The following is a 10,795-nucleotide window of genomic DNA, read 5'->3' on the forward strand; positions in this document are numbered from 1 at the left end:
ACAACTTTATTAGCACCTGCCGCTGGGCGGAGAAGGGATGATCCGGAGAGAAGAGGCGCTTTATCCGGCTCACGCCCGTTGTGGACTGAACCTGATAAGCGGAGAATCGCCATAATCTGACGACAGGGTGTCAAGACAAGAATAAAGTCGACGGCAACTCAGACCACTGGTGGAGGAGTTCGACGAGAAAGCAAGGCTTTCAGCCAGGAGTCGAGGTGGAGGTGGAGGGGTTGGGGAGCGGAGCCGGAAATAGGAAACTACAGCTCCCAGAAGGCGTAGCGGCAAAGGTCCCGGATGCTGGGGTCGTGAAGCCTGATGGGAAAGGTAGTTTTGCGAGCGACTTAACCTAGAGGTTAGCGAGGTTGGAAGTTCTGAGGCCCGGGGACCCCGGAGTCGGAGAGAGATGGAACTGGAGCAGAGAGAAGGGTGAGTGGATTTGGGGAAAACTACGAATCCCAAAAGACATTGCGGCTGCATAAGAGCGGTCTTCTGCGCGGAGGACTGACGGGGATTGCAGTTCCTGCAACTCCTTTGGCTTATAACTCTTGTAGGGACTGGGGTCCGTACTCGAGCATCCTGGGGGAAAAGGCTACGGGTCTAGACTCCTGGATCTGACAGGCGAGGCGGTTGGAGGTCAGGACTCCTGGGTCTGAGTGAGGGCTTGGGGGGCTTGAACTCCCCGTGGAACTCGGGGAAGAAGGGGCTGGAAGTCTGGACTCCTTGATACTGGGAAGCGGGTGCTGGGGCCCTGGACTCCTGGATCCTGGGAGGAAGGGGTCGGGGCTCGAACTCTTCTGGATCCTGGGAATGGTGGGCTGGGGGCCTCGGACTCCTGCATCAGAGAGAGGAGGGGTCTGGGAGTTGGGCTTCTGGTCTGTGGGAGGAGGGACTAAGGGCTAGGTATTCAGGGTCCCTGAACCCACTGACTCTACAGGACCATGGCAGCTGTGGGCTTTGAAGAGTTCTCAGCGCCGCCAGGCTCAGAGTTGGCGCTGCCTCCTTTGTTCGGTGGTCACATCCTGGAGAGCGAGCTTGAGACAGAAGTGGAGTTTGTGTCTGGGGGTCTGGGTGGCTCCGGGCTCCGGGAGCGAGATGAAGAGGAAGAGGCAGCCCGGGGCCGGCGGCGGCGCCAGCGGGAACTAAACCGCAGGAAGTACCAGGCGCTAGGTCGACGCTGCCGGGAGATCGAGCAGGTAGGTGAGTGTGGATTCCCCTGTTTTGGGGTCCCCTGGCCTCTATTACCAATCCTTCCCAGTCTCTGCCTGTCTAGATGCCCAGCCTTCCTTGCCCGGCTGAATGAATTTTCCATTCACTTATTCATTCATTATTATTTAGCACCTATTATATGTCAGGCACTGTGCAAGGCACCTTGGAGAGATGTCTCCTCTAGGAGCATCATCTGACAACCCAGATCAGCTCACTGATGTTTCACAGGTGCCTCTCTTGCTGCCCACCTATCAAACTTTTCAAATCTCCCATACCCTTGACATCATTCGCTCCTGTCCTGTGTCCTGCCTCTCAGATCTCTCTGGGGTCCTTCTCCTCCCCTCCATCCCCACGCCTCTGCCCAGCCTCAGGTTCTTTCTGCTGAATCACTGCATTAGCCTCCTTGGTGAGAATGAGGATGGAGCAGTAAGCAGGGCCCAGATCTTGAAAGGCCACAAACACCAGAGCAAGAGCTTTGGATTTTTTTTTTTTTTTTTTTTTTTTTTTTTTTGAGAGTGATGGGGAGCTATCAAAAGGTTTCAAACAGGGGAGGGACAGGGTCAGTGCTTGAAAGACTCTCTGAATTTGGCTGGACTCTTTTGCTAGGGCCGCTGTATCAAGAACCACAAACGGATGGCTAAGTAATAGAAATGTACTGCCTCACGGTTCTGGAGACTAGAAGTCTGGGATCAAGGTGTCAGCGGGGTTGGTTCATCCGGAGGGCTGTGAGGGAGAATCTGTTATCTGTTCTAGGCATCCTCCCTAGCTTCTGGTGGTTTGCTGGAGATCTTTTGTGTTCCTTGCTTGTAGATCTCTGCTTTCATCTTCCCGTGCTTGTGTGTGTGTGTATATCCCAATTTCTTTTAAAAAGGATGCCACCAGTCATATTGGGTTAAGGCCAATCACCTCATTTAACTTGATTACCTTTGTGAAGACCCTGTGTCCAAATACGGTCACATTCTGAGGCACTGGGAGTTAGGACTCCAACACACCTTTTTTGGGGGGACACCATCCAACCTGTAACAACGCTGGTGGGGGAGTTCTGGAAGGGGGCTGGTGTAGTGGCCCAGGCAGGAGAGGAGAAGGCTTGAGCTAGGGTAGAAGTCAAGGAGAGGGAGAGAGAGAGACGACTTAGAGAACTAATAAGGAGGTGAGGTTTGAATCAAGTCTTAGATTAAGTAGGAACACGTCAAGCTGGAGGGAAAGGTACGTTTAGGACTCTGTGTGGCGTAGGGCTTACTCAGGATTGGAGAGCTGTCTGGTCTGATGGGGACGCTGGGGAGGGGACTCGAATGCCAGGCTGAGGGCAGTGGGCTTGGAGCAGGTCAGCTCCAGGCATTGAAGTATATTCCCCTGAAGCTGCACAGAGGCTGCACCTATGCGTACCCTGTGGCCAGCTGTCCCAGTCCTCCCTACGGACCCAGCAGACAGACATACAGACACACACCTGATGACAGTTAACCTGATGACGTCCCTAGCAGTACTGTTTGGTGTTTTTTGTTTTGGTTTGTTTGTCTGTGTGGCCTGTGGGATCTGAGTTCCCCAACCAGGGATCAAACTTGCGTCCCCTGCAGTGGGAGCGTGGAGTCTTAACCGCTGGACCACCAGGGAAGTCCCTGCAGCACTCTGTAATACGGTTTTATGTACGTGTTAATATAAACTTACATAATATACATAAACCAGATACTATGTATCTTTTACCAGGTAGCTTTTGCCTCCGCTTCATCCTTCAGCTCACCCCAACCTCTCTTCTCTCCATGACCACTCCTCTCTCTTCTCCCCCCACCACCCCGTGATTTCACGACTCCTCACGTCACTGTGTGTTCACAGGGTCTGACAGCAAGGGTGGTGCTGTCAGAGCAAGCACTCTCACCTGTGAGCACCCACTGCGTGCCAGGCCTGCTCTGGGGGCTTTACGCAGGGACATCTGGGAACTCTTTCAGCGCCCCCCAAGCAGCAGGCATCCTGAGCCCTTTTTAACAGATGGATGCTGAGGTCCAAAGAGACTCAACCATTTGCTCAAATGGAGTTGCATTTGAGCCTCTGCTCTTAGCTCCCCTGTCCCCCGCCAGGAATACGTTGTTATTATTCTCCTTTTACCAGTGCAGAAACCTGAGGCTCAGAGAAGTTAAGTAACTTGCCCAAGGTCACAGAGCTGAGAAGTGGTAGGCTGGGATTCAAACCCAGGTCTTTCTGACGCAGGAGCAGAACATACTCCTTCACGCTTGGGCACACATCTCCTCTGATGACCTTAACTAAAGCGGCCACCTCCTGCCCTTATCTCCAGCATATCTACCAGTTTGGTGTCCTTCAAGCACTTTATCACTAGGTGAAGTCATTTGTTTAACAGTATTTAGGGAGCACCCCCTCTGCCAGGGTCTGCTCAAGGCACCGGGGACAGAGGCACAAATCTTGGTCCTTTGGGGCTTCTGTTCTGTTGGGGGAGACGGAGAGTGAGAACACTGCATAGAGAGAGAGGCTATAGGCGATGGAAAAGTGGAGCTGAGAGGGCGGGGGGGGGGGGGACGCTCTGGTGTGGGAAGTGGGGGAGGGGCTGCTGCAATTAACGAGAGGTCTGAGCAGGTAGCCTTTGAGTGCAGCCTTTGAGAGAGCTAGGCAGGCACCTGGGGAAGAGCACGTGGAAAGCCCCCAGGACAGGACGGTGTCAGGGGACTCAAGCGTGAGCTTGGAGGCCAGTGTGAGCAGCGTGGATGAGGGAGAGAAGCAAGAGAGGCAGTGAGGAGGGGGAAGGAGCAGGCCCTGGGGGCCCCGGGATGGCCCTGGGCCAGTCGCCCTCCAGCTGGGTCCCATTCACCACGTGTTGAGCATGCGGAGTCCGGCTGACCTGTGTTTTCTCCCACCTCCCCGCAGGTGAACGAGCGGGTCCTGAACAGGCTCCATCAGGTACAGAGGATAACTCGGAGACTCCAGCAGGAGCGGAGGTAACCCCTTGCACACCTGCTCTGGGCCTGCATCGCTTGCCTCTGCTCCCCAACCCCTGTCACCACCACCTTGGGCCTTGGAAGGAAGCTGAGCCCTGGGCCTTGGGGGAGAGGTGTGCTCCCTTTGTATGGAGTGCAGCGGAAGGCAGGAGACCAGACTTAGGGCCACAGACTCAGCTTCGAGCGCCGTTCTGCTGTGTGACTCAGGGCAAGCCACGTCCCCTCTCTGAGCCCCAGCTCCCCGTCAACTAAGGGTTAACACTGAGATCACAAGGCTGCTGAGGGTTAAATGGGAGCCCACAGGGGACGAGCTCAGCTGAGCCTCCCGCCTCGGATCACCGCAACCCGGATGGGGAGTGAGCTCTGGGGCCGGCCCGCCACTCCACTGGGTCCCCACCTCCCTGAAACGTGGAGAACAGGCCTCATGACAGAGTCTCCATGATGCCGAGACCCCCGGTCAGTCCCCAGCCCTCCACTTACCTGACCCAGTGGATACACCCTCTTCTTTGAAGCACTTTCTTGGCCAGGTCACTCATCTGCCTCAGTTTCCCCTCCTCCCGGCCGTTGATTCTTGCCTCTTTGCTGGTTCATTCACTTCCCCAAACCCTGAACCTGCAGTAGCCAGGGCTCAGCTCCTGGGTCCTCCTCTTGTCCACACCTGTGCTGTCCAGGATGCCAGCTGCAGGTGGTGACTTTATTTTACATTGAAGTGGAATTTTAACATTCATTAAAATAAATTTCAATTCATTCAAATGAAATTGAAAATTCAGTTCCTCAGTGGTCACAGTCCAAGTTTATTAAGACGAAGTGAAATTGGAAATTCACTCCCTCAGTTGCACGAGCCTCATTTCATGTGCTTGGTAGCCACGTGGTTCGATTTTCATCTGAATTAACTAAAATCAAGCGAAATTTAAAATATTCATTCCTCAGTCACTCTCGCCACGTGGCAGGCGCTCAAGGATGGTGACAGATGATCAGTGGCTTCCGTGGTGGATAGCACAGAGAGGACACCTGATACCTACTTGTAGAATAAGAGACTGTGCGCGTGAAACGCTCCACCCAGGCGCTGGCTTACGGGGACCATCTAATCAGAGCTTAAAACAAACAAAAAATCGAAAAGCTTTTAGAAGCAGGCGTGGGGAAGAGAAGGCAGCATCACCAGTGAGAGTGCTCCGGGCCCGCCTCCCAGGGAGTAATGAAAATAACTTACGTTTGACCGTTTACAAGCCGAGTACTGCAGAGCTGTCATCAAGCTGCAGTGTCGTGGTCAGCGGGCCGCCCAGTGGGGTTGTCACCTCCAGATTACAGAACAGGAGCGGAGGTGCAGGTCACCTGGTCCTGCCCAGAGCCCCACTGGCTGTCTCAAGTGCTTGCCACCCGGGTGTCTCAGACCTTCTGGGTCCAGGACAGCCTTGGCTTCAGTCAGAGCTGGGCTGTCGTGGGCCCCCTTCCTAACCGCCAGAAGATAAAGCTGCCCCCCCCGGCGGCTTCTCTCCGGCTGCAGGTTCCTCATGAGAGTGCTGGACTCCTACGGTGATGACTACCGCGCCAGCCAGTTCACCATCGTGCTGGAGGTGAGTGCGATGCGGTCACGGGTGGGCTGGGAGAAGCGGGAGCCCAGGACGCAGCCTTCACGCGCCCACCTCCCTGTCTGCCAGGATGAGGGCAGCCAGGGCACAGACGCCCCCACCCCAGGCAACGCCGAGAACGAGCCTCCAGAGAAAGAGGGGCTGTCCCCGCCTAGAAGGACGCCTGCACCCCCAGAACCTGGCAGCCCGGCCCCTGGCGAGGGGCCCAGCGGGCGGAAGAGGCGGCGAGCACCCCGGGACGGCCGCCGAGTGGGAGCTGCGCTGACTCCAGAACTGGCCCCGGTGCAGGTGGGGGCAGCCTGGAGTCCAGGGGTCCGCAGGGCGGGACTGAGGCTCCTGGGCTTCCCTGCTGCGCTGCGGGGGGGCGGGGCCGGGCCCTGCAAGGCTGGGAGAGCTGGAAGGCTTGGACAGGGCTGGTGTTGGCCGGGGAAGGAGAAAGCATTGTAAGACGCCAGGCAAGGGGCTTGCGTGGAGGCAAGGAAGATGTGGAGGCAGCTCTGGGGAGAAGAAAAGATAACCGGGGAGGGTCGGCGGCAGAGGAGGGAGAGAAGGCAGGGGAGGGCGGTGACACTGCAGGGGATGCCGGGACTTCTGGTGAGGTGCACAGAGGACGCCGTCTGGCCTGGGAAAGAACAGCGAGGCCGGGGCCCTTCTCACGCCTGTTCTCATCTCCCCCAGATTAAGGTCGAGGAAGACTTCAGCTTTGAAGCGGACGAGGCCCTAGACTCCAGCTGGGTTTCTCGGGGGCCGGACAAGCTGCTGCCCTACCCCACCCTAGCCAGCCCCGCCTTTGACTGACCCCACCCCCACCCCAGTAAACCAGCCCCTACACTCGCCTCGCCCGCTGTCCACTGCTTCCACCTGCAGCCGCACACACTCAGACGCTGGGTGTGATTTTCACATTTTTATTGGGGGCCGTCAGGGAGGGGGCCTCTCCCTGTCAATGGAGGAGCTCACAGTTTCTTCAGCCACTCCAGGCTTGGGCCCTGGGGGTCCTGCGGGTGGCTGGGCACATCAGGCATGTTCCCATCGTCTCGGAGGGGCACTGTGGGACAGGAGGGTGGGCCACTGAGACGAGCAGATCGCTGGGGGCCCACAGAAAAGGGCTGGCCTGTCAGCTTACTTTCAAAGAGGGAAACGGGACCCCGGGGAGAGAGAAGAGAGAGTAAGGATCAGAAAATCAGAGATGCAGGGAAGTGGGGAGATAGAGACCTAGAGACATGGGAAACCAGAACGATGGATACAGAAAGGAGACCCAGAGAAAGACCCAACAGACACAAGGAAGCAGAACAGAGACCTGGAGAGGTGGAGACCCAGGAAGACGAAACTCCAGAAAGCAACAGAGATTGCGAACCCGGACAAGGACAGAAATCTGGAACCATGACAGAAACTCAAAGTGCAAAAACAGACAAAGCGAATTTTACGGCATGTGGATTATATCTGTTGAAGGAAAAAAAGAGAGTCCAGACTGCACTGCAGAATCTTGGATCTCTGCAGAGGAAAGACCTGCCCATCATCATTCCACTCCCAGCTCAGCAAGGTCCAAGGCTGCTGCCCTGGCTCCCACTCACCTGGGTAGTTGTAGGGTGTGGCCTCATTGATCATGATGGAGTACTTGACGTAGGGGCTGAGGGCAGGTAGAATTATAGCTGCGGAGAGACACAGGGGTGAGGCCCAGGGGAAGGAGGTGGCGGCGGGGACCGTAGCTGAGCCTTTTCAAGATGGGGGTCAAGTGCATGCGGGGAGGGGAGGAGGGGGGTCCAGCGCCTCCAGGAGGCCCCTTGGCACCCTGGGAGCCCCGTACATCAGCAGAAGGGTTTATAAGACTTTTTTTTTTTTTGGAAGTGAGGGTGGAAGCCAAGCATCCAGAGACTTGTGGGATCTAGAAGACACAGGAAGGAAGAAAGGGTTGGTCACAGGATGAGTGCATTTGAGTCATGGAGCACATTAAGGGGTGTGGGTCGGGGGTTCCTGGGAACGTTACAGAGAAATCATGAACTGTTACAAACTGAGGAGAAGGTTTTGTACAAAAAACAGTCATTGTGAAATTACAGTCTACCTGGGGTAGGAGCAGGGAGTCATGGCGGGTGGGGCAGGGCATGTAAAGGAATATTCTGGGTCAGTGCTGTCCGACATAAATATGAGAGACATGTATGTAATTTTTCATTTTCTAATAGCCACATAAAAGTTAAAACATACAGGGATTCCCTGGTGGCGCAGTGGTTAAGAATCCGCCTGCCAATGCAGGGGACGTGGGTTCGAGCCCTGGTCCGGGAAGACCTTACATGCTGCAGAGCAACTAAGCCCGTGTGCCACAACTACTGAGCCTGCGAGCCACAACTACTGAGCCTGCGAGCCACAACTACTGAGCCCTCGTGCCGTAACTACTGAAGCCCGCGCGCCCAGAGCCCGTGCTCTGCAACAAGAGAAGCCACCGCAATGAGGAGCCGGCGCACCACAACAAAGAGTAGACCCCGCTCGCCGCAACTAGAGAAGAGCTGCGTGCAGCAACAAAGACCCAAAGCAGCCAAAAGTAAATAAATAAATTTATAAAAAAAAGTTAAAACATACAAATTAAAAGATAAATTTAACCTGGTATACCCAAGGCATTTCAACATATCCTCGGCATAAAAGACATTGATATTTTATATACGCTTTGTTATACAAAGTCTTTGAAATCTCGTGTATGCTTTACATCAGGGTAACATATACCATCTCAATTCATACTGGCCCCATTTCAAGTGCTCAGTGGCCCATGCGACCCGTGGCTGCCGTGTGGGGCAACTGTGTTCTAGAACCTCACTCAGTGTGTGGCCTGCCAACCAGCAGTATTGACAAGACCTGGGAACGTGTTAGAAATGCAGCATCCCCAGACCCACCCCAGACCTACGGAAACAGAACCTGTATTTCACCAAGACCCACAGCATTACCTTGAAATCTGAGTAGCCCAGTTCTACAGCTGAGGTTCTCAATCGCAGAAGCACGTAAGAATCACTGGGGGATTTTCACAAGACACAAGATTCCCTAGCCCCACCTCCACCCCACCCAATTCAATTCAGAATCTGGTGGGGGGGCGATGAGGGTGAAAGGGGAGGATAAGGACATTACTTTTCATTTATTATTATTATTATTTTAGCTATTATAATGCACAGCTAGGGTTGACAACCTCTTCTTTGAAGGGATTCTGGACCTCTTGGGTGGGTGTGTACGGGGTGGGGAGCGATGGGGTAGTGGAGGAGTCATAATACTAGGGGTGGGGGAGGTTGGCATACAAGTGGGGACACGGAACGTTGAGGACGGCGGTCGGGCCTCGGGGATACAGGATGGAACGATGGTGGGGGGGGCGATGGAGCACTGGTGAGGGGCAGTGGGACCTCTAGGGGGTGGAGGAGATAAAGCCGGGACGCCGATTGGGGGTGATGCACTTTCGCGCCTGGGGCACTCACGCACCGAGACCCCCGATGGTGAGGGATGCCACTAGCACCGGCTCCTTGGCCCAGACATTCCTGAGAAAGGCGGCGATTCCTGGAAGGGTGGGCGAGAAGGGTCACCCCTGCAGGTGATGCCCCCGGTGACCTCTACCCCTCTCGCGCCACCCCCGCCCTGGAGGAGCTCCCTCGTGACCTCTGCGCCCCCCTCCGGCCCGGACCCCACCGCCTCCACGGGGGCTCCGTCTTGCCCTACCCCTGGCACCACCCGGGGTTCCCGGTACCATCCCCGCGCGCTGACAGAACCCGCACTTACTCCCGGCCATCTTGGTCTCGGCAACGGCGGCGGCGGCGGCGGCTGCGGCTGCGGCGGCGAGGGCGCGGAGCACTCTGGGACTTGTGGTCCCTGGGCACGGCCTCCGCAGTCGGAGTCCGCGCGTGCTCATTGGCGCAGAACAGCAATCCCAGACGGCGGCGGGGGTGCGGAGCACTCTGGGAGTTGTGGTCCTGGCCCGCTAGCCTCCACGGGCTAAATCCGCGCGTGCGCACTGGCGCAGAACAGCGGTCCTAGACGATGGTTGTGGGGGAAAGAGGTGATGCTGCAGATATAAGCGCAAACCTGTCTTGGCGCACCTGCCGCCGCTCTCTTTTTTTCTCTCCGCCTAGAAAGTCGTTCCAGAGGAGTAACTTTCAGTCCTCCTACTGCGGCCCAGCTAAGGCGGAATGCATCAGTCATTTTATAGTTTACTTATGAGAGTCCATTTTACAGATGGGCAAACGGAGGCTGGGAGAGGACGAATCACCAATTTGAGGTATCAGCTTAAAATCAGTTCGTCCTGCAAGCCCTAAGTCTCATCCCAGAAGGGTTAGGGACCTTCTGTATAGTCTCACAGTGCCCTATGTGACCTCCATTATAGCGTACATCATTTTGTTCTGTTTTGTTTTAACTAACCTGGTCGGAATCTGCCTTTCCATCAGGCTGGGAGCTACTTGAGCACTGTAATGGGGTCTGACTCCCTTCTGTGCCCCTTTCCCCCAACCGTGTAGCACAGGGTCTGGCACATAATAGGTGCTAATTTTTTTTTCCAAAGTTTAATGAACAGAACAGTTATGACTGCGCCCTCTCCCAACTTTTTCCACAGCACCATGGGGCTGTGACACAGTCACCCAGGGGCCCCCACCTCGCTCCTTCCTTCCTTCAATAGGGCTCTGGCTTCCTGATGTTGCCTCATTTCCTGGTAGGGGGGAGGGCACAGCCAAGCCCTGGCTCCTGTTCCTGCTCCAGCCGAGAACTGCCCACCATGGCCCTGGTGATGAATCTGCAGCTGCTGACTCTCTGTGAGACACCCCACCCCCTTCTCCCTGGGCCCCTGGCTGGGCTGGGGTCTCCCTGAGGGCAGGTGCAGGGTGATCCGGAGGCACGAGCTGAGGGTTTGGAATTCTAGGCCAGAATAACAGGACTGGGGCTCAGACCCCTGGGTCCTAAGGCAAGAGGACCCAGGGGTCCTGAATTCCTGGGTTCCTGGAAGAGGAGGAAGTTGGGGGCAGGATTCTCTAGATCTTGAAGCAGGAGAGGGCTAGGGATCTGAATTCCTGGAGACAGAGAACCTATGGTCCTAGATCTTGATGT

General features: G+C 55.8%; 2 protein-coding genes across 3 annotated transcripts; one reads left to right on the top strand and one right to left on the bottom strand.

The window, feature by feature from the left end:
- The first annotated feature begins 34 nt into the window (after positions 1 to 34).
- On the top strand, positions 35 to 6,551 carry TFPT (TCF3 fusion partner). Of its 2 annotated transcripts, none has more exons than XM_082677279.1 (6): positions 35 to 426; positions 935 to 1,193; positions 4,078 to 4,148; positions 5,653 to 5,722; positions 5,807 to 6,025; positions 6,416 to 6,551. In XM_082677279.1, exons 1-6 carry the CDS (start codon positions 404 to 406, stop codon positions 6,533 to 6,535), a joined length of 762 nt encoding a protein of 253 aa, XP_082533405.1. In that variant the 5' UTR covers positions 35 to 403; the 3' UTR covers positions 6,536 to 6,551. The 2 variants fall into 2 exon arrangements, with proteins under 2 accessions (XP_082533405.1, XP_082533406.1); XM_082677280.1 differs by lacking the exon at positions 35 to 426 and adding an exon at positions 545 to 633.
- Positions 6,552 to 6,626: 75 nt separating this feature from the next.
- NDUFA3 (NADH:ubiquinone oxidoreductase subunit A3) lies at positions 6,627 to 9,528 on the bottom strand. Its single transcript, XM_082677295.1, has 4 exons — positions 9,482 to 9,528; positions 9,188 to 9,262; positions 7,309 to 7,386; positions 6,627 to 6,782 (listed from the first exon to the last, which is right to left on the bottom strand). Exons 1-4 carry the CDS (start codon positions 9,489 to 9,491, stop codon positions 6,691 to 6,693), a joined length of 255 nt encoding a protein of 84 aa, XP_082533421.1. The 5' UTR covers positions 9,492 to 9,528; the 3' UTR covers positions 6,627 to 6,690.
- Positions 9,529 to 10,795: the final 1,267 nt, after the last annotated feature.

This window comes from Grampus griseus (genome assembly GCF_964374135.1).
Source record: "Grampus griseus genome assembly, chromosome: 19".
NCBI classification, from domain to species: domain Eukaryota; kingdom Metazoa; phylum Chordata; class Mammalia; order Artiodactyla; family Delphinidae; genus Grampus; species Grampus griseus.

What these genes read in the sequence shown, in the direction of transcription:
- TFPT (XM_082677279.1), top strand. Translation starts at nt 404, where the DNA reads ATGGAACTGGAGCAGAGAGAAGG. An exon ending in GAACTGGAGCAGAGAGAAGG is followed by an intron (nt 427 to 934) that starts GTGAGTGGATTT and finishes CTGACTCTACAG; the next exon opens with GACCATGGCAGCTGTGGGCT. An exon ending in GCTGCCGGGAGATCGAGCAG is followed by an intron (nt 1,194 to 4,077) that starts GTAGGTGAGTGT and finishes ACCTCCCCGCAG; the next exon opens with GTGAACGAGCGGGTCCTGAA.
- NDUFA3 (XM_082677295.1), bottom strand. An exon ending in CCTCACCATCGGGGGTCTCG is followed by an intron (nt 7,387 to 9,187) that starts GTGCGTGAGTGC and finishes GTCTCTCCGCAG; the next exon opens with CTATAATTCTACCTGCCCTC. An exon ending in CACACCCTACAACTACCCAG is followed by an intron (nt 6,783 to 7,308) that starts GTGAGTGGGAGC and finishes CCTGTCCCACAG; the next exon opens with TGCCCCTCCGAGACGATGGG.